The sequence below is a fragment of the Pygoscelis adeliae genome, unplaced genomic scaffold (assembly GCF_000699105.1).
Source record: "Pygoscelis adeliae isolate BGI_AS28 unplaced genomic scaffold, ASM69910v1 Scaffold160, whole genome shotgun sequence".
In the NCBI taxonomy this organism is placed as follows: Eukaryota; Metazoa; Chordata; class Aves; order Sphenisciformes; family Spheniscidae; genus Pygoscelis; species Pygoscelis adeliae.
In genome coordinates this window covers 3,532,719-3,556,171 of record NW_008824035.1, presented here as the reverse complement: position 1 = coordinate 3,556,171, position 23,453 = coordinate 3,532,719, and the positions used below count along the sequence as shown (strand labels likewise).

General features: G+C 39.0%; 1 protein-coding gene across 1 annotated transcript in view; it reads right to left on the bottom strand.

The window, feature by feature from the left end:
- The window catches only part of CARF (calcium responsive transcription factor), a 33,219-nt gene extending 14,208 nt beyond the window's left edge, over window positions 1-19,011 (bottom strand). Inside the window, exons 1-11 of the mRNA XM_009331954.1 lie at window positions 18,895-19,011; window positions 17,079-17,300; window positions 15,613-15,733; window positions 13,195-13,324; window positions 11,559-11,643; window positions 6,956-7,145; window positions 4,469-4,589; window positions 3,399-3,542; window positions 2,710-2,943; window positions 2,148-2,310; window positions 1,055-1,130 (exon numbers count right to left, since the gene is read on the bottom strand). Coding sequence (XP_009330229.1) covers window positions 1,055-1,130; window positions 2,148-2,310; window positions 2,710-2,943; window positions 3,399-3,542; window positions 4,469-4,589; window positions 6,956-7,145; window positions 11,559-11,643; window positions 13,195-13,324; window positions 15,613-15,733; window positions 17,079-17,300; window positions 18,895-19,005 — 1,597 coding nt within the window. The 5' untranslated portion in view covers window positions 19,006-19,011. The remainder of the gene's footprint in view (window positions 1-1,054; window positions 1,131-2,147; window positions 2,311-2,709; window positions 2,944-3,398; window positions 3,543-4,468; window positions 4,590-6,955; window positions 7,146-11,558; window positions 11,644-13,194; window positions 13,325-15,612; window positions 15,734-17,078; window positions 17,301-18,894) is intronic.
- Between the last annotated feature and the right edge of the window lie 4,442 nt (window positions 19,012-23,453).

Genomic DNA, 23,453 nt, shown 5'->3' with positions numbered 1-23,453 from the left:
GAGAAAAGGGCAGAATAACCTCATTTTAAATTTATTATCAGCCACTATGATCCAGCGGAGCATCTCAGCCTATGTGTAATCCTAACTATGTAAGTAGCAAGTAGGTATAGTTACAAACACCTGCATTTTGTTTTAGTACATGTTTTGAAGTCAAAGTAATAGTAGCAGGAACCCACTTTCAACAAAGGAAAAATAGTGTAACTAGCCTCTTCAAAAAAACCAGACCTTCGACCATGAACACATAAAACCAAGTTTCTATAGAAATCTACACTCTGGTTTTGCAGCAGAGTGGGAAAAAGTTTAATACTTTGTTAGGTGGCTCAGCAATCGCTGGGAAGAGATGCTACTTTGGCTTCACACGTTAATAAAGACATTACACCACATAAAGAACGAAGAAACATATCTCTCAGCCCTGCTGCCACTAAACACCTGTGTTTCTATTTCTATTCTAAGCATTAAGAAGAATGGAAAAGAGTGCTCTCAATTCTGGTGACAGAAATACAGCATTTGTTGTTCAGGGCCTGATCCTAGCAGTGGAACTCATCAAGCCAATGACTTTGTGAGAAGCAGGAATCCCAATATGCATTCAAGTCCTTTTTAGCAAGATGGTTAAGCATGTGTGAAGCACAAACCATCAAGGAACTCAAGTACCCAGTTGGCTTCTGGTATTGTGTACCCTGACAGATATATCTGTTCAGTAGGAATTTACTTCTGTCTACACAGGTGTTAATAGCACCTTCATCCAAGGCAAAATGTTTTTTTCCGTATAACCGTCCCGTTGAAATCTCCAGCTGCTTGAGGATGCTAAATAAAAGCCAAATCTATAATTTTCATACTTCTGCCAACCCCATCATGACTACATGTATTCTTCCACGCATGCAGTCAAATGGTTAAAAAAAGTATGCGAAAATAGACACACCAAAATAATCCTTCTGAAGTTCAGCTGAGTGACAGAACATGACAGCAACCTCTCTGGAAGGAAACCAAACTTCTGTGACATAGCTAATAAAACAAATCACATTTGGAGACAGGTAAGTTATTAATGCAGTCCTACCATCTGAAGGTGGTGACGCAAACGTAACAGTCACTGTTTCTGTGAGAACATTCCCACTGTCTGTGGTCCACTGCAGCTGAAAGGAAAAAGATCTCAGTTCTCAGAAAGGGTGCAAGTTTGTCTACTACAGGAACATAGGCTCAATACAGGACCCGTAGGAAAACAGTGTCTAAAACTACACTTTCTTATTTTCGTACAACTATGCATTTTGGGAGCTCTTGGTTTACCAAAAAAAAAAAACCCCAACAAAAAAACCCCAAAAACAACGGTAAAAGATTTTTTAATGTGCACTATACCAGGAAGGCTAAAGTCTGCTCATGACAGTTCAAAGACTTTAAAGTTAGAAAATAGTCAAACCATTTGGCTAACCAACAAGTACCACCCACTCACCTGGGCCAAAAGCAGTGTAAGGAGAGGGAAAAGACTGATGACACAGCATGATTTAACAGCACAGTTTGTCAAAGCTGACTTTAAATCAGCAATTCCTTAGCAGTCAGCCTCATAATTGGGAAAATTAGGATCACTGTGCATCCCTTATTACTCAATAGGTGGAAGAAAATTAAGGAAGAACACATAAGAGTTACTGAGCATTCTGAAGTATCTACTTCACACTAACTTCACTTGCTATAAAGTGCATTTATTAATATTTACACATTCAAAATGTTCTGCAAGCCCTAATTTAGACTGCACCTGAGACATACTTCATCTCCATTTTTCAGATACGGAAAAGTAGTAGTAACTTCTCCAGAACACAGACAATGACAAAGCCATTAATAGAATTTTCTGATGCATGCCAATTTTCCTACACCACACGGCTTCCAGTTCATGCAGTCATCAAGTGCTAGTATTGTATAATTTGTCAATCAACTAATAGCAATCTAATGCTGATGAGATAAATACCGAATAAGGTCAGAAGGTTTTATTCACATTTAATCCAATCTTGCTCAGCCAGAGATTCCACTGAAAATATTGCTGCTGGAAATATAAAGCCATAGAGAATTTTGGATGAAATACAGCTAAGTGGTAAAAATTAAAAATAAGATTTACGGTATTTAACTCTAAAAATCAAAAAGAAACACAAAGGCCAATGTACCGTTGCTGGGATACTTTCTGAATTATACACCATCTCGCCATTCCTCAGGGACTTCTGCACTTCATGAATGTGGTTCTTGATGTCATTCACAGTGGGGAAGAAGGACAGGTTATGTCTTTCTGGCACTTCATCAGGCTTGAATAATTCTCTTTCCACATACTTTCTGTCACATGTTAAAGGACATTAAAATATGTGTATTTAAAATATATTGTTCTATTTCCCTCTGGTATAGACACTGCTACCTTCTCCCTCCCCTTGTTGCAAAGACATGACAAGAGCAAGCTAGATGATCTTCTGACCCAGTTCTTTGTGCATCTGCTACAGAGTTTGGAATTAAAAATCCCCATTTATTCAACTAACTTTAAAGAGGACAGCAGCTCTTAGTGGCTACCTACAACGAAATGGAAAGAGAAGACAAAAGTTGGGAAAAGCAGATTCTCATGGAATATAGGAAATATATTCAGTAATGCATCAGCGCTGCCATTTAGCTGCAAACCAAATTAATCAAATGCAAAAGTAGATACAGCACTACAGATTGAGAACATGCCAGACAGTTCTGTACCTTAGTTGTTTCCTCACTGCATAGACCTGCTCTATTCCCTGAGACACCAGTTCTCGGATCTTGTCTGCCACTTGAGGATGAAGTCGGGAAGGCAGAGTACAGTTCTCATCTCTAACAACTTCCTCCTCCTCCTCAGGAGGAGACACAGAAAAATGGGACGGTGAAGAAGGGAGGCAGGAGGTTTCCATTTCATGATATTGGTGGGCTTGCTGAGTGGGTAGCTGTACATACCACCTGGCAAGAAGGAAAGAGTTTCTACACACAATTCTCCAGCAAAGGCAAAAAAATTAGTCTCTTGTGGGAACAGTCTGGCAATCACAACCAACCTAGTTAGAGTGACTTAAGTTTTTACAGCCCCTGAGCTGGAAGATACTGCCTTTCAGAGCTCAGGGCCTGCTCACATCTTTCAATACAAAATAAACCAGCTCAAACCCCCAAATAATACAACTATTTCTATCTATTCCCTGCATGAAAACATCTGCTGAAGTTCCACAGCTTGGTGCTTAACACGTTTACCAAATTAAATACTCCAGAGCCACAGAAGTCTTACTGACATTGTGTAATTTTTTACTATTGATATTAAGCAAGAGCCTTAATAAAGTGACTAAGTAAAAAATAAAGCAAACCAAGCAAATTACTGCTCTTTTTTGCTTCATTTGTCAAGATAAAGAAAAAAGTGGAAGTTTCACCTGAGGACACCGCCAGCATCTATCAAGTTCTTCTTCAGCATGTTGAATGCTTTCTCCTGCTCCATTCTTATGATTTTCTTGTCAATTTTAGGGTCAGTAGGAACTCTGTATTCTGGAAACTTTTGAACCTTTTTAATATAGATCCTTCCAAGGGGCGGGGGGAATAAGAAAAAAAATTCTCCTTCAGTACACTTTGCCTTCAAGGGGGAAGGCAAAAACCCCACCTACTTTGTATCAGATATTAGTATAGAAAAAGTTCAAGCAGAGTGTTGCAGGGGGTGAGGAGCCTCTAAGAGAACTGTAGAATTGTTAAGGACACAACAACAGAGACGGATGCAGATGGATACAGATAGACACACTTCTGTTCCAGTCTGGAAGCCACTCAGCCAGAGTGATTTTGCACCTCAGCAAAAATCCTCTGTCCCTCAGTATAGTAAAAAGCACAACACCATTGCTGAACAGGCTGTAGTTCACCCAGCTTGAAGCCAGAATTGAGCACATACATACCTAGCTGCAACTGTCCAGGTAAACACACTCTTAGCTCAGTAAAAACAGGACAAGCACCCAGGAGGATGCTCAAGGACAAGGGAAAAAACCATTAGTGTTGGATAAGGAGAAAGTCGCCAGTGAACAGGAAGAGCTGTAACTCCTTCAGCAAATAGGACATCTGCTAAATTAGGATGATTGACTGATATGAGTGCAATTAAAAGCCTGAAGGAAAAACAACAAATAAGATGTCAAAGTTTTAGGACCAAGAATGGTCACTAAAGGACACCACAACAACTAACTAATGCTCAGGTAGAGAATGATTCCCACTTGTATTTCACATCCTGATGTACTGCTACTTTGCATTCAGGCAACCTATCAAATCTCAGCCTTATTCAGTTTAACAAGACAGCATTTCCTCCTTCCCTCTAAATGAGTATCAACCTCAAGTTATCAAGGAGACAAAGCTAAGAGTTACAGTGCATATCAGCTACCACCCCCAAACAGTGCTCTGTCAAGGCTCACAGAAAGAACGCTGTCTTAGGACGCTGAGTAGCTCTTCCAGCTTTATAGACAATTCTTACCTTGCTGGACAAGTGGCTTTGTACAGATGACCAGAAGTGCTTTCCTGCTCACCAGCTTTTTTGGGCTGGAACCCTTTCCTCCTTGGCCCATACTGGCACTCCATTACAATGGCTCTGCTTCCTGGGAACAGAAAATAATGCACTCTATTTATTCAAGCAACCACTGAAGCCATTACAGTAAAACAGTAACTACAGAAAAGATGAGAGTTCCGAAACAGTTATTTTTGTTTACCATCAGACTCTTCAGAAGGCAGAACAGTTAAGTGTAGCAAGCATTCAAATACAGTGTAAATGCTTCTCTCACAGCATGTAAGGAACACAGAGCATTTTCAAAGCATTTCCCAAACTTATTACACCTCACAACACTCCTGCAACACATATGAAGGCAAAATATTGGATTCTGCCCTGGTGAACACCAATACTTTACAAGATGAGCAGCCTTACAAGTTACCAAAGGAGCACAATGCTGGTAATAAACATAAGAGAAGCAGAATCCCCAAAATAACCGAGAAAATCCACAGCTGAAATCAAAGGTCAGCAGCTATTTCCAGCCTCCTGTCTTAAATCAATACTTCAGACCACGCTGTCCCATAAATTCTTACTTGCAAGTCTGACCTATCTTATCTGCTAAATAACACTGTCTCAGTGTGGCATACCCACACAACACCGGACAGGCTTAAACAAATATTGCTTAGCTCTAAACTTGAAGTAAGTGACTTCTTCCAATCAGACCTCTAACAAATGGGGTAAAAGGCATAGCATTAAAGTGGTCAAGAAAGGAACTTCTTCCAAATTTCTTCCACGTCATGTTTAGTTATCTTTTAATTCAAATACTCCAGTATGCAGGCAAGGAGCTGTCTATACCACAAGTGATATAACCAAAACCTTTTTAAGTATCACAACAGCAACATAATGTGTTTCCATAAGATATCCAATGATTTATTGCCTTAGAGTGTGACATTAAAAAAAAAAATTTAAATTTAAAAAAATCAGTGCAAATAAAGAAATAGCAAATTTAAAAGAGAATTATGCATAACAGATATCTTGTCTCTTTTTAAAAAACAAACTTAAAATCAAAGTTCTAGGATTGAAAAGACTTCAACAGCTTTAAACTAGTCCTTGCTAATATGAATCTCAAAAGCAATTTGATGGGACCCTTGTTTTACAAAAGTATCAACTATCCAAAATTCTTATTAAAAATAACAATCAAGATTTTGATGATTAGTGCATGTTTTACACTATAGGGAGCTACCCAGCTTCTCTATGTTTCCTCACCGCTGAAGCACAGCAGGGAAGGTATTACAGATAGGTTCCACTTATGCAGAAGAGAGAAATTCCTCGAGAACAACACTTTTGTCCTGCACAGTTTAGAATTCAGTTATCTGGGATTTAAACTGCAGTTCAGTAAATCATATTTACAGTCTCTGCTCTACAGGTGTAAAGGATTTTAATGAATTTCATAGAGGAGTTATAAACTAAATCTAAACATATTGGAAAAGCAACATGTTAGAAATATACACGATGCCTGTTTGGGGGTCCGAGCAAAGCAAAAAATATTACAACTTAATTATCTGAGTCTCTATTAGTCTGCAACATTTTAAAGGTAAAAAAAAAAAAAATATCTATGTGTGCTTTTGCTCTAAATATCTTACTGTGGGGTAAGTCATTTATCAGGCAGATCTTACAGGAAACTAAAGATGTCTCATGCACTTTGGGGAAAAAATAAAAGTGTAAGTTGTTTTGGCTTTGTTCTTAGCTTTCTTACTCCTCACAGTTTATGGCTGAAGCTTTAAAACTGGTGCTAACATTTCACTTTTTCAGTTACTTTCAGAAAAAAAAAACAAACAAACCAACAACAAACCAAGCACATAACCCACATTCCAGTCATTTATGATCTTTATGTAACAATTAAAACCTGTTTATTTCATATCCAATGAACTCTTAGTAATTTCACATATGCATTGCATGAGCTAAGTATGTAATTACCAATCTGTGAAGTCTGCACATTCATTTAAAAAAAATAAAAATCTGTCTGCTCAGGTATGTTGGTGTTTATTTTGCTTTTTAAATTTGATTTTTTTTAAAGGGCGCCATTTAAATAGTTTATTGGCTCCTGTGGAACAAACTCTTCAAAGGATCTCCAAGTTAGGCAAGAATACTCGAACAAGCTCTTACCCTTATGAGAACTTTCACGTCCTGATAGAGTGTATGTGACCTCCATCTAAAGATCTCATCACAAGAACCCCCATCAAATGGTACTTAGCTAGTTTATTTCTAAAGAACAAAAGGAATTAGTCACAACAAAACATAAGCCTGCGGTTTCAGGGAAACAAGCTCCTTCAGATTGTGTCACCCAAGCTGCTCTCTTTTTATGTTTGTGCCTTGACTTTATCCACACTAAGGAACACCATAAAGATCCTTCTTTATGGCCAGTTGGCAACTGACGTTGAAATTTTGAAAGTAGTTATTAAAACAAAAGTTAGTTACCTGCATTGACAAAGGGGATCCCATCATATGGGACATACTGAGATTTCCACATCAACCGTGTGGCAGGTTTGGCTGGGCTTGGAGACTGGCGCGTCCCCCACACACTTTGTGTTTGCTGCTTGTGTAGCGTTAGAACACTCTCTAATTCTGTCTCGCTCACACAATAGCCGCGGTACGAGTCCCCAATTTTCTGCATGGAAAGGAGGTGAAATAATAGGATTATTCACCCAGCTGACTGCTGAACATTGCACAAGAAAAAGAAAGCAGTCAGGGACTCTGGCAAATGAGGACACAGGCTCAGATTTTTGGCATTTTGTGCTTTTTTTTTTTTCCCCCACACTAGTATCCTCACAAATAGATTTACCACAGGATCTAACAGCAGATCAGTCCCCACAGAGGTCAGGAGTTTGTCAGCCCTCCAAGACCCTAAGTACACCAAAAACCCCTGAAAAGATTACAGTTACTGCCAACTCTGATTTCCATAGGACAACTTCACTCCTGTTGTTTCCCCCAACACACACTTCAGCGGCAGTCACCTCCTAGACAAATTTGTCTTAGGCAAATATTTTCACTTGACTCCCACAGAGAATCTCTGAAACACCAAAAAATGTCTATGCATCTACTTCAACACACACACGCTGTACTGAGCTGGAGCAGGACACACCTGTTTGTACCACCAGTAGCCGCCTCACCACCTAGTGCACTAACTTTGAATTGAATGTCTCACATAATATCCCTCCCAATCTTCAGGGCACTCTTGATTCTCAACATTACACAGGAACATAATATACCAGATTTGCCATTTGCAAACTGATGATGGTTTCAATTAACTCTGCTAAGCTCTGGGCAACTCCAGAAAAACTACATCTAACCTGACTCAAAGTAAAAAAAAAACAAACAAACAAACAAAAAAATGAAACAACAAAAAAACCACAAACAACTTGCTGACTTGGCAACATCCCCCGTGACAGCTGTTCAGCTACTCAAAGCCATCACATCAAAGCACTGGGACAGAGAAGAGCTTTCCATCCAAATTCGGAACGCCATGCTCACTTCTGTTCATATGCAGCTCAGGATCAGGCTGACCAAGCAGCTGGAAGTAACACCCAGAGTAGATTGCCAGCTCAGCCTTACAGCATATCTGTGGGGCAAATGCATGGTGAATAAATACTAAAGTATGATGGATCTATTTTGCCACCTTCAATGACAGAGCAGCTAGATGTTTAAAAAATACTGACACCAAAAGCAGGAACAGTGTCTCTCCAAGATTATTATTGCACAAATACTTTAGTGACAACTACATAAAACCTGCCTCATAGCTGTCGAAGAAAAACAAAGTGTCTGTGGTTAGCAAGACCTAAAGTCAACAAAAGAACAAATGAACACGTTGTGAATGAACTGGGCCAGCACAGTGTTACTGCTAGCACAAGCCCAAAAGCAAAGGGTTATGTATGCACCAGCTGCGTGAGTCATTCTGAGATACCAGTTCCTTACACTTCAGGAGCTCACTGCACTGTAAGCACACTGCTCCAGCAGTTAAGAAAGTCTACATAGGCTGCACTCACACAGCTGGGGTGAGAAAGAGGAGCTGGCAATTGTTTAGCCAGAAATTATAAATAACATTTCTGTCCAAAACTTGATTTGAAAAATCCAGGAGAAGCAAAGCAGCCTGAGAAGTACCAGAAGTGCCTTCTTTACAGAAACCTGGGATGCCCCCGTTTGCAAGAGGGATTACAGTACCACTCCACAGAGTGAATACTGCATGACCAGCATTTTTCTTTCCACATCTTATAGCTGTCACTATAAATAGGTCATTGACCTTATTCTAGGGAGATGAGAGAAGACTGATAAAACTGTTGTGCCAGAAAAGTAGCGATAACAGTTAAGGCACTGTCTCCTAGTCTGGCTTTCCTTCTGCACAAGAGAGATCATTTTCCCAAAATTGGTGGGAGGGGAGGAGAAGAAGAAAATCCTATAGCACATAGGATCCCTGCTCTGTAGGAGCTTCCCAAGTAGAAACAAATGGACAAATGAGACCATCTGCCCCACACAAATAAATGAACTTAGCTTTGTATAGTTGATTAATTAATGCAGTTTTTAATTACACTCTATTTCAGTATGTTGATACATGCTGGAAACGCTTTCTGATCAGACCACTGAAAACTAAGTAGGTTATAGAAAATAGCTTTTTTTAATTTAAAATCTACTGTAATTACCCTGAAGTAATCTGATACTTTCCAACCCTTTAACTCCAGCCAAGCTTCAAGCCAAAAAAAGGAGCAATTGCTTCTCTCCCCCCTGGCCTCATCTCAGCAAGTGTACATAAAAGCTTACGCTGAAGCACACATATCAAGACTGCAGTTTTCCTTGAGTGAACTAACAGCACGATACCACAGGCATTACATTGTCTAGGCACAGCAAGTAAGCTGAACATTTCAAGGCAGTTGGGGAATCAACACCAAACACATAGCTTAGTGCTAATTTTCGACAGCTGCAGCTTTTACCGCTCTGTGTTAGCCTGCAGTACTAACTGCTAAAGGAGTCATTGCCCCTTGGGGTTCAGTCTTGGCCAGCTCCCTGGGATATACGATTGGCAGCATGTACTGAGGCTATGCCATGGCTTCACCTGCTGGCATCTTCTGTGAAATTCACAGACCTCCATGCTGTTTGTTTCTATTGTGGCAAGTGACTGAAGGAGTGGAATTGTGAGTTGCCACATTTATCTGCACCCCTAACTAGATGTCCAAATTCCAGTTGGACCCTTCTATCCTATTACTAGTAACAAAACATTTTGCAAGACAGTCACACCTGAAAGATAAATGACACCTCAAAATCCCATTGTCTCTAGTCTGTGTCCATGAAAAGGCACACGCATCCTAGCAGTCTCCAGTGGATTTACACTGTGTAACTGACAAACTCAGCAAAGCAATTCTGCTGATAACACACAAGGGAGTAGAGAATTTGGGTTATTCCTCCTTGGATGGGCTGACTCTGCAGGGAGAACAGCAACAAAATAATTTTTTTTTAAAGGAACAGGGAGGATTAATGCATACAGGCAATAGTTATGCTGAGCAGCAGAGGCAGATGTTTATATCCTCAGAACACATTCAAACAGACAGTATTTTGATTTCCTTTTCTTTAAAAACAAGAACTCTTCTATAAATGCTGCTGCTGTGAATTTTAAACACAGCAGGTGAAATTTCTGGTAATAAATTCAGATAGACCAAGCAGACCATAATGTAAGTCCTCCTATAAAATGAAACCAGTAATGATTCCGATAAGCTACATCGATGTTAAGACAGGAAAGTATGGGCCACATAGTGCTAAAAACACAGTAACAGGGGTTATACATCTTACTGGACTTCAACAACTAACTGGCCACTTGAATTGACTCATTTATTCTGTGAAAACAGCATCTCCACCATGGAAGAATTAGTGTTATTAATTTTCTGACCTCTTAATGTTTAAGTTGATATAATAGTGGACAATACCATTTATATGAAATAAAAGGCATATAACAAAAAGAGGAATAGATTAATATATTTAGTTAATTTAAAAATTATTTCTAAGTGGATACAGAAAGAAATTCCATTTCTAAGTCCCTGCAACTGCAATTTACAGTTATCAGTGGCCAAGCCAATAGGAAAAACCTCAAATGGCAGGGATATCTAAAGAGGTGAACCAGCTAGAGGGAGTATGAGCTTTCCTTTAAAAAAGTATTAAGAGAAAGTAAAATAAACATCTATCAGGAAGAGCCTTGTAGCAGGAGGAAGGGGTAGGTGATCTCTGAAGAATCTTCCCATCTCCCCTCCCTTCCTTTTAAGTGATTTATGATGCATTCTAGCTGTTGATATCATCCCAGTCATCAGGACAGTTCTGCAGGCTTCTAACAATATGCAAATAAAGAGAGAGTTCTGTTTAGGTCAAAAGCCATCACAGGGAATAAAGACAGAGCATTTTTCAACAAAAGAGAAAACAAGCACAGGTAACCACGCTGGTACAAAAAAACATCCAAACAAACAAACAAAAAAAAAAAATCTGTGAGAACACCTAAAATAGAAATCCTTAGTAAAACACTGGCATTAAGGTGCTCTGTTAAGTCCCAGACTTGACCCTGGCGAGTCACATAGATTTTGATTTTTAAGTGACAACACAAACTAATATGAACAGTTGCAGACTTAGGCCATACAAAGCAATTTTATTCTTTACTTAATGGATCACTAAGGGCAACAAAAACCAGTTTGCTCAGCAGAAGACAGCAGAGCTTGCACTGTAGTTCAAGAGTGAACTCTAACATGACACACAAAGTGTGGATCAGTGGCTTTTCCCAGCGCTGTACGGCATCGAGATTTCAGAAGCACATTTTTTGCTTCAGGAGCTGTTGATGGTCAGTTATTCTAGTATTCCCAGAAAAGGAAGAGATTCCATAGCATTTTATGTGTTTAAATGTGCTAGTAGTACCAGCTAGTACCAGTACTATATCATAATACCAGGAAGCTTGAACACAACTTCTACAACTACGAACGTTATTCCTTTCATGGAATAGGATCAGTATCTTAGACCTAGATGATAAAACATCAAGTCAGAATTCTTTGCAGCCCACCTCACAGTTCCTGAGACGGCGTGCCCATGCAGGCGTATTTGGTGGCAATGGCTGGAGAGGGATGGGAAAGGGATCTTCCACTACCCTGAAAAATAAAAAAATATAGTAAAAGTCTATACAGACATCCAGGAAAGCAACAATTTAGTCTAAACTACAAGTAATGTATCAAATCAGTGCATTATGTATAACGCTACAGCGTATTATCAAACTACAGATATTGTATCAACTTGCCTTAAAAACCTGGGGTTCATTTTCTTCATATTCTATTTCATTGTTAAAATAATTCACAGTAAATGTAAGTATTTAAAAAACCCACTGTTTTCTACATTCAAGAAGACCTCCGAGCATTCAGTACTCTCAGTATTGTTGCTTGACAGCAATAGACAAAACATGGTGAAATAGACCAGTTGATTGTCTCAATAATTTTCTTACGCAGACTGATGTTAGAATGCTAAAGATTAAAACCAATATCAAACACTTGTTAAATGCTGCACATTTTAGTATATTTTAAATTACTGAAAACCAGCTCCAACAACTACTTTAAGTATCTAGTTTCTCCATTCCCTAAATCCTGGGGCAGAAACAATGCTTACTCAATGTTTACTATTTCAAAACTCAAGTGCATCACCTCCTGTCCATACAAATATGTCTCGTTTCCAGGATTTTTCTAATGTGTACAGACTGTGTTCACAAAATCCATTCATAAACTGTTTCTCTTCACTTTAAGTGTTTCTTGAATATATATAATTCGTGCTGTAGTGAGATTATTCTAATCTCTTCCACGTCTCGATTACAAAAGAGCATAAACCAATGCAAAGCCAGCCTGCAGTCCACAGAACAAATGTCGTCTTTGGCAGGGTGGGGGGGGTGTGGTTTTTTGTTGTTGTTTTGCTTCTTTGGTTTGGTTTTTTGGTTCTTAAGCAAAAAAGAATCCCAGGAAATAAAATAGTAGGCATCACTTAGCACGGGGACAGAATCAGGTGGATATCAAGAGAAGAAAAATATAGCAACTATTTTAACTTCAGAAACTTTGCTGACCAATCTGCCTGCCTACGTGTTCCACTGAAATACATCGTTAGCAGCTACTTTCTCATATTTTATCAAAGGAAGCTGAAGAAGTTATCCAGAGAACAAAGATTAGGCTCTCCCTGTTAATGTCAACTATTGAAATCTCTATCTAAAAAATTAATTTCTATAGTCAACCCTTCTCGTGGGAGGATGGTTTATATAGGTTTTAATATACTCATAGAAGAAACTCTGCTCCCTCAAACTTCAACTTTCCCTGCAGTTCCTTCACTGGATCACTTTCAACTCTTGGTTGGCAGTATCAGTGTTTATTTGGATTAATTTCAGTAGTTTGCACTGTGCTACTTTAAATGCCCACCTATTGCTCTGGTAAGAATATATCCAACTATCTCTGGAACACAGGTACTTTAATTGCTTTTTTCACTGCTCTAGCACATTCAAAACTGCCTGTGAACACAGTTAGCTACACATCATTCACTAATTCTAAGGGTTCATAACCTCTATTCTATGGTAGTTTTGTGATAACCATTGCAAAAACAAACTGCAAGAAAAAAAGGCACTACTAACAGTGGATCAAAGTGATTGTTCACCCTTTTAACTCCTGACCTACCTGGTGCTTGTTTTTTTCGATACGGTGAGAGATGCCTGTGGATGTAGAATGTAACTGCTCGCACTGTCTGCTATAGCAGCCACCGCCACAGTCTGCAAGTTCCCATCACCACACTTCTCTTCTGAAACATCTTTGCAAAAATAAGACATCCTCCTGGTTAATAACTGAACTCAGAATCGGGAAATGACAAGCTATGATTAAGCTCTGTGTGTTAGAAAAGCAAGCATTTTGACATATGAGATAAGATTTCTAAATGATAAAGTAGTTTAATAGTTGTGAATCAATACTCAAACTCTAGGCACACATATGAGGATACACTTGATAAGGTTGTTTGTACTCAAGGACTTTGGTAATCATGCTACTGCTAATGAATCCTTCCGCAATAAAGCAAACAATCAGAAGAACTTGTAAATTACTCTGCTTTACATTTCCACAAATCCACATAGGATTGCACAACTATTTTGTTCAGCTGCAAATCACACACCGGTTCCTTTTAAAATAAGAGAAAAGGAGATTACCATACTGCTTTGTACTTAGAAAAGAACACCTAAACAAGAAAAAACAGGCCTCGTAACTGAATCTGACATGCTGTTAGAACAAATGTTTTAGCCGTTCTTGATAACAGGGACCAACCCATAAGCCAAAAAATGCTGTTAGATTGAAGTCTGTGTGTATAGTTAAACAAAAACATAATGGAAAACTGTGAAAGTAGACATTTGTTACTTTGGTCTCAACATAAAGAAAAGGGAGCTCTCTTTAGCTGCGGGATTTTTGCCCTTCAATTATGAAAGCTTCTTTCCCCCATCCCGAGAGAGAGTGATAAGCTATTGACTCAGTACAGAAATCATTCCACTAGAAACCTTGTGCCAGAAGATTCCTAAGTGTGCACCTCAGAGTAACACCACTCTGGCTCAAAGCTCAGAGTACTGGTTCCTTCTACATAGACGTGCCCTTAAGACACTAAGGTCTACTTTGAAGCCTGTTCCATTTCATGCATTACCACCACCTGCAAGGAAGTGAAACTCAAGGGCTGACAGTCCATTCCCTTTCCCCTTTAATCTCCATAGTAAACCACTGACAAGTCTTCCTAACTGTCTTTTAAAGATTAAATAACTACAAAGTCTTTTACGACAGTAAGTCTCTAGGGGAAAAAAAAAAAAGCAACAAAAACCCCACAAAAAACCCTGTAGCACTGCTGCAGAACATATATTCAAATACTGTGAAACTGAGCTACTTGCAAACAGGGAACCCCATGTAGGATGAAAAATGGGAATACAAAAATACTATTCAGCATTGCAACTTATTGCCTACAAGTAGCAGCAATTCTTTTGTAACTGAAGGCTCACAGTCAGCTTAAAGTCATGTAAGACTACACTGTAACCAAACGGCGGTTTTACCCCTGCAAGAGCAGGTGGAGAGGGAGGAAAGGATGAGCATTAGGGTAGGAGCAAGCCTTTCAATGCAAGGTCATGCAACCATATTCCAACTGTAAGTGAAAAAGGCTGGATCGTGACTTCAGTCCCAACTCTTTTTTCTATCCACCCAGCATCAGAACTCTAGTCTTAACTTTGAGGTCTCATTCCACAGGAGCACTTAACTAGTGCTCAGATTTTGAGAATTTGCTCAGATTTTGATAATTTTATACAGAAAATGCAAGGACAGTTTAAAAAACCTTGGAGAGTTTAACCAAATGTGACAACCTAGTTCTCAGTCTTATTCCATTAATGTAAACTAGTACACAGCATTTTGCCACCCAGCAAGGCTTGCATATAAATAACCAACACTTTCAGATTTCAGTATGTCCCTTTTCTAGAGAAAAGCTTAAAATTCATGCTTCTAGTTGTGCATCTCACCACATACTTAAAATGTGACAGTTAACACACTGAGGGAAAAAACTTAGCAATGAAGTGAAAGTTACATCTCATTTTCTTCATTGGGAACTGAATTTCTACCTAGATACTTCATTCCTGGCTTCACAAAAGATGCATCAACACCAGTGATCTCTGGAACAGACCAGAACAACATTAATTCTTCTATCTGCATTACATGAATTAACTACTTCACTCAAAACGAAGTAGATGGTGAAAATTTGAAGCTGATAGTACGTGTCTGACTTGGCACAAATATCCTAATTGATGGTAAATAACGCAAGAAGCAGCTTTGTGCTTGATATCTCAATTTATCCGTCACATATCTAAAGTGAGCATACTAGCTCTTATTTCATAAGGCTTTTGTCCAACAGAAAATGTGGTGTATAGGGTGCCAGATTCATATTCAGAAAGCAGATTCAGTAAGTGTGTATTTTTGTCTTATAACTATGGAAAGGGAACACATACAAACAAGGTGCTTAAAAAGAGACCATGCAGGATACGCTTAGTCACAGAACACACACCCTCAAGTCCCACAGATTAAACTCACCCTGCATGCTGGTCATATCCAGAAGTTGACCTTGAGGAATAATCACTTGGGCCATTCCTGGCTGGGCAGAAGGAATGACATGCAGCACCTGTCCGTTTTCTGACTGGCTAGCGACAATCATCTGTAAGGCAATCACACAAAAGCATGAATGGTGCTAGTTTGTATGGTGATCATCATGCAGCACAGCTGGGTTTGCTTATTACCGGAACAGGAAATATTTTAGTTGGAATTAGGGCCTGTAAATTATCTTGATTTCACATAATAAGGAAACTGCCTATTTACTGTCAATTTCTTAAAATTATTTTCCCCCTTTTAAAATAGCCCTTTAATTGATTAAAGGAGAGAAAAAAAACACCTTATGGGATTCTACAATGAATTACACATTTATTTGAAACTTACAACACTATTATTAAAGCTATCAAAAACCTGAAAGCCATTCATAGTTGGATTCACTGTAACCTCATTCATGGACTAGCAGAATTAATCACAACATATAAAAATTTTGACCTTTACTCCTAAGAAACTGACCTCTATGGGCAGCATTCTATGCAAAAGCAGATAGAAGAAAAGATCCAGGACTTTAAAAAAAAGTACAAATTAAATCTCCCAGAATTCTGGAAAACTTAAACAACTCCTTATGGTAAGTTTTCCCATAATTACCAAGGACTTGTTCCCAACAATGTTATAAAACCTAGAATGACAAAATATCACCTTGTTTCTGATTTATTACACTTGAAATGGGTAATAAATTAATTAATAAAAATGTGTAATAAAACACATATTTAGCTATGAAGACAAAAATCTCTATATGCTTTCCTAATTCTTTACCACAGAAGAAACACAAGCAGCACAAACATACCAATTCAAGTCCAAGAATCATACAGTGCAAGACCAGTACAACACATGCCAATCAAACCCTCTGGTTGAGAGAGTTAACTTTTTACAAAATAAGTGTTAAGCATTACAAAGCGATGTTTTAAGCAAATTAATTGCGGGGGGGGGGGGGGGGGGGGGGGGGGGGGGGGGGGGGGGGGGGGGGGAAAACACATATTTAGCTATGAAGACAAAAATCTCTATATGCTTTCCTAATTCTTTACCACAGAAGAAACACAAGCAGCACAAACATACCAATTCAAGTCCAAGAATCATACAGTGCAAGACCAGTACAACACATGCCAATCAAACCCTCTGGTTGAGAGAGTTAACTTTTTACAAAATAAGTGTTAAGCATAATGAGAAAAGACATAAGTTGTTGTTTAATAAAATTAGTAACGGCTGGAGACAGGATTGGGCTACCTGAAGAAGGGCATCTGGAGCAATGAACTGAACCACTGAAAAGTTTCACCTTGTTGCTAGAGATAAAGTCTGAACCAGCTGTTACAACAAGCAAGCACCATGTAAAAGAGTTCTTCAAAGAGCTCCCTCATCTGTGAATACACCACCTGCCCTGTTTCAGACACACTCACCATCGGCGCACTGGGCCCTCCTAGGGGCTGCAGCTCATAGAGAGGCTGCCCCGGTTTGTGTGCCAGGTGGGACTCCTCTGCAGAGTGAGGCTGTGGCTGGGGTGGCCGTGCGGGTGCAGCCGATGATGGAGAACTGCCCGAGAGGCATACTGTGATGGGCAAGGCTGCAGGAGAGTCACTCTGTCCAAACAACGGATCCCTGGAATCCATGCAGGTTAGATGCTTTCACAGAGGAAAAACAGTAAAATGTACTTTAATCTTGAGTAGCAATTTCTATTTAAAAAAAAAAAAAAAAAGAAACGAACATTTAAAACCAGTGTGCTGTATCGTATACTTGGAGGGAGCTCTTGTCCTTCTGTCCTTCAAGAGGCTACTAGCTAACACTAGCAATTCTATTTTTGTTTTCCATTTCCATGCTAAAAATGTATTCATATTTCTGCTTCCTAGAACAAACTCTCTCTACTAAGGGGAAAGAAAATCCCTTGCGCCCAAAATCTGTCCCCCAAAACCACTCATCACTTTAAAACATCTCAAGTCTACCCAGAAACTGAGAGAACGTATACCAAAAACAAAACTGTAAAAACATCCACCAACTTGATTTGACTTCAACAGAAATCCTAGATACTATTCCACTTGGCCTTTAGATACACATATTTAGCTATGAAGACAAAAATCTCTATATGCTTTCCTAATTCTTTACCACAGAAGAAACACAAGCAGCACAAACATACCAATTCAAGTCCAAGAATCATACAGTGCAAGACCAAGAATCAGATTTTGCAAGCCTCAAAAAAATAGGTACTCGGAACTTATTCTCATCAAGCTTGCAGAATCAAGGTCTCACAGCACATCTCATTTTCATTAAATTATAAATTTTTAAGCACAAATATTTATCTTGTTGAAACTCTGACAACACAAATATGAAACATGTAAAAATAATGGAAAATAGGCAGCCCTCGTGTAAAATATCATGTCAGGCTGTCATTTGGCCAATGCAAGAAGGAGTGCAATTTGTTGTATCTCTTGCAGCAATCACACAAACAACTCTGACATTTCTGCTACAAAAATTTGTAAACTACAAATCCAAAGAGTGGGGAAAAATGTTTCTAAATTTTGAATTAAAGTCAGACCTGGGCCAAATAACCTTCTCAGAAATCCGCAGGTATAAATCTTCTGTGCTGAAACTGTCTACTGCAAACTACACCAGAAAAGCAGCAACAAATAAGTGGCACTAGCTGTGTTAAAGACATTGTGCAGAGACCATAAGCACACTACTAAAACACTACCTGAATGGTATTTTATGTTAGCTGAAGTAATCTGCAGAAGAACATTTACGCACAGAAATCCGACCAGGAATATCTGGCAATATTTGATAATAAATACATTAAAGACTCCCCTTCCCCAATACCTACACAGATGTCCTGCGTCCCTGGATTCTTATTTGCCACATTTGGTCACTAAGCAATTTGACCTGATTTTCAAGTGTTCTGAACTCCTCCTACTCCAAGGCATGTCATCAAGTATTCTTTTATTAAAGGATTTTGTTAACACAATAAAACATACATTTCTTCAGCACTGTAACAGGATCTATTAATATAACTACTAAAGGTTGTCGTTACCTGTAACAACCAGACATTTATCAGTTCAAAACTGAATGGCAGAAGAATACAAGGGAAGGAACTTTTGTACTTTTTTTAAAAGACACAATGTATTACTATAAAGGCAAGAAAAAACACCTCGATGAACTATCATACTGTAAATTAATCAGAGAGGATGTAAAGAAAGCATCTACCAAGACAAGACATTCATACCTCACCTGAAAAACACGATCATTTGTTTCTGACTCTCCTGTACTATTACAGTTGCCTATGAACAAATCATCAGATCCTTCCATAGCAACGTCATGGTCAGCTCCATTTTCTTCCATTACAAGATGACCTGAAAAAGTTACAAAAGTTTATTTCAGCCTTCCGTACTTTCGCCACAACCAAGACACTGCTGCAGGTTTTTTTCTGGTCTTACAAATTCAGTCTTACAAGTTCTAACGCCATTGCAAGCTAACAGCAAAGCCCTCAAGAAATCCTTGCCTCTTTATCACTTTATTACTCACTGCATAAAAATGTCAGTGTGTTGCTCTAGGAGTATAGTTTAGCCTCTTGTATAAGACAATTTGCCTGACTTGTCATTGCACACACAGATACAAAACACACATACACGCTCACATGATTTTCATCTAAATATGTCCACGAGCACTCAACTAACAACCATACACATCTAAAGAACACTTGACATTTAAAGATATGCCAGCACTGCTTTACAAAAATATTAGTCATCTACTTCCATAATCAACAGACAGGATTTGCGTTACCCAACTCTGTCATGCAGCCATCTTGAAGTAAATTACATTTGTTTTAAAGGGTTATAAAACAACATATAAATGAAATAAAATTACTATTGTTAGTCTACAGCAGTAAGCTTTGGGCAGGAAAAACACCAGATATCCGAAACAAAATTTGGCATTAATCATGCGATGAAAGACAAAAAGACAGAGCTCCTGGCACTTTGGAGATCTACCTCCTATCCCAAAGAAAAGTACTTCAAGGAGCTCAGCTGCCCACTATAAACCTTCAAGCAAACAGAGAATATCGGACAGTGAATTGCCACATCCACAGGATAAGGCTTTCACCCAGACAGTACACCCTTTAAAGCAGTGACCAATCCCAAATACTCATAAGCAACGAGACAAAATGACAAACTAACTTGGCCCCTACATTGCTAGAATATATATATATATATACACACTGGACTACACACATAAAATGCCAAACTGAATAGAAGAAAACTTAATTCCTGCCATTTGGGATGAGGGAGGGGGAAAGGTATTCAGGATTTTTCCCTTCAGTATTTATTTTAAAGACAGGCAGCGTTCTATTAGCACATGACTCCTACCAGCTTTATCTTCTTCACCACACCACACAGTAAATTCCTTGAGATGGACCTTCTTGGCTGTGATATTTCAACCGTTTACAGCTTTAGTAAGCAGAACGTAAAAGGCTAGAGTGTCACTTGAAAAGAACTGTACAACCCTGGAAGCGCAAATTTATTTTGCTTTGCAAATTTATAAAGGACCACAGGCAAAGTAAATCCACACCTCCTTGGATGAATAAAGCTGAATAAAGCATCCTGCTGATACAAACAACATTGTGAAGTTAAGCTGCTCATATGCTCAATATACTAAATACTTTAATCTAAAGCAGATTTATTTTTCCATTTAATTTTCAAGTGATGACACTCCAAACCAAGTTCCAAATGAAGTTACCTCATGTTTACCAAATATTTTGTACCTTTGGATCTGAGAACAATTATGAGATGTTTCAGTTAAAATGTCTGAAGCATGTTAGCAGCAAATGAAAAAAAGACAGAAAACTGGATTTCATCATCACTCAACAATTTCCCCTCAGTTAAAAGATGTAAAGAAGATACATCAGTTTATCTCAAAGAACTAAATGTGCTGCTTTGACAAAACTGAAGAAGTTTGTTCCAGAGATACCGATGGCACGTACCCTGAGAGTGCTGGAACCCAACTACAGAACACAAGGACGACTGTATCGGGACGGGCCAATGGCGTGAGTAGCCCAATATCCTGTATCTAACACTGGTTAATAATAAAGCTCAGGGAAAAAATGACAGCATAGGGTAAATATACAGTGATATTTATCCAGCTTCCTCTTATAAGCAGCTTAGAAATATCTGAAGTTTTATCTTTGTTTTTAAAAAATGCCCTGTGACTTTGTCTATTCACTGTTCTAACCCAGGCAAACCACTGGCACGCACATCACCCCGGACAATGAACTTCATGGTTTAACCATCCAGGTTTCATTAACCTAAGTGCTGTGCAACCCCAAACAAAAAAGATTTTTTTTCTTTGTCTTAAAGAAATATACTTTTACAGATACTTACAAGTACATAGAACAAGTTAAGAAATTTTATAGTTGTATAAATACTGCTAATAAATTCCCCAAACAAGACAGTTAAATCCTGTATACATATATATGTATGAATATTTTGTCATGAATGAGTAAATAACATACAAGCATCTCTTCTTTTCACAAACACTCTACATAAGTGCAACAAAAATTTCCAATAGTAACACCATTGTATCCCACATTTAACAACGGGTTGAAGGAGAAATGTGGGAGTTTAATGTTAGTGTAAAACGGGATCCACAGCTGTATCCTCAGCGCACACATCAATCAGGCAGCTCTCCATGCCTCAGCTTTAGCCTTAATGCAGCCCCACCCAAACCACTCTACAGGCTGGTCTCCGTGAAGACCACCACTCCAAGGCCGTTTCCAACTCAAGGGTTAGCGCATTTTAATGCCATAGGACTGCTTCCTTCGCCCTGCCTCCATTTGGGAAGCACTTCGCTCAAAATAAAGGGAAATCTATGGCCATTGCTGTCCTTGGTTCAACTCTACAAAGACAGCAAGCAGCCACAGAAACTGCTAGCACAGGCAAACACGATAACCATCATGAGCATTTTATGCAGGGTCTTACAGACAGGATCTTCAAGAGAGCAAACATTATGCACTGCAATCCAGCCTACACATTACCATCAGTGGTTCAACTCCAAAGACAAATGCACTGATAGTTCAAGATCATTTAGCAAAACACAAAAGGCAGTCAGATCTCGATTTATTTAGCCATCAAGAACTCCCGTGATAACACAGCTGTCAAAGCCAGGGGCACCTCTTGCAATGCTAGGTTCTCACCAAGTGTCACCCACAGACACAACTTGTATAACATCAGGTACTCTCAACAGGAACAGGATTTCAATGCCCACTCCCAGGTTAACCTTTCTCATAACAGTTGCAATCTCCTCGCTAATCCAGAAGCCCACATACTCATTCTTTATATATAAACTTTTCAAGACACTAACAGAAAAGTCAAACTAGCATTACTTTAAAATCCTATTATTGACCAGTCACATCTCCGCCCTGCCTTAAGGCAGAGTATTAGATTTCTGTATTTTCTTGCCTCCGATTCTTTATTCTATGGTAGTACCAATACCTAGGTACCAACTACAAGCAGTGGTCCCTAAAAATACACCAGTTCTAGACTGACATAATTTTAAGGCCTCGTATGAATGCTTGCTTCTGCCTTCCCTCAGTTACGAGGCCTCCTTGTGAAGGCACCATGCAGCCAGATCCCGAAGGGAAGTACTGCCTTTCAAAATCCCAGAGCTAATTATTTTAACACTGAGTCAATATTGCAAGATTTTAGTCATGAGAAGAAACCTAAACTGTAAAAAGCAGGTAAGTCCGTTGTGGTAATAAGCACATTCTACCTAGGAGTATTCTGTCAGGGCAGGAAGGAGGGAATTCTCCTACGTTTTTCGAGCTTCAAGTCTTCAATGCAGACCCATTAAAAAAAAGTAAATCAAAGCTTGACTGTACAAGTTCATGTTTTCAGCACTTCTGATAGCAATATTCCCCATTCCGGTTTTAATTTATACTTCTTGACAGGAAACACATACAGTGGAATGACTCACCAACAATCTTTTTGGTTTTTCCATGAAATGTTTCAGAGGTTTTATAAGATTTAAGATAATTCCATAGCTTACAACAATTAAACACTCTCCCTGAAAAAGCTACCTCTGATGACATTTCTCTACCACCATTATGAAGGGCACGAATTACAGTAAAACATAACAGTGAGGAAATTAGGGCATAGTGATACCCTCAAGTAAATGAGTTACAATTAGCTTTATATTAACTTGTATCAGGTTTGATAGTTAGCTTACGTCTGTCATGGAAGAGCAGGCAGATAGAGTTAAGAATGCACACAAGATGTGGGGACACCTACTTAAAAGGTTTCTCAAGTAAATCACTTTCGTGTAGCTAGCACAAGTATCTGGGAAATGCACCTGTGCCAATTACACTGACAAACAACGTTAGATCTTTTAAGTACGCTTAAGAAACAGATGAGATTTCAGAGTCTCACAAAACCTCAAGACTCAACACCTGCCTGCTCCAACAAGTTGCCCCAACCTGAGTCACCAGACAGGGAAAGCTCAACTGTTCCCCGAGAGGCCACAAGCAACTGTCAAAAAGGCGGGAAAAAAAGATACATAAAGCAAGCACACAGCAGGTACTCAACACAAGCAGCCTTCTCCCAAAAAAGCAAATTCACTTACAGCCTCTTTTAAAGTCCACTGCATGTTGGGTTTATTACTTTTAGTAGGAAGTTTATTGTTGATGTGTCACTTTACATGCAAAGAAACACAACCCAAGTTACGCCGAGAAGACACCGTCAGCAGCCAACAGTCCCACACGCCAGCTCGCCGGCTCCAGCAACGCCGCAGCCCCACACGGG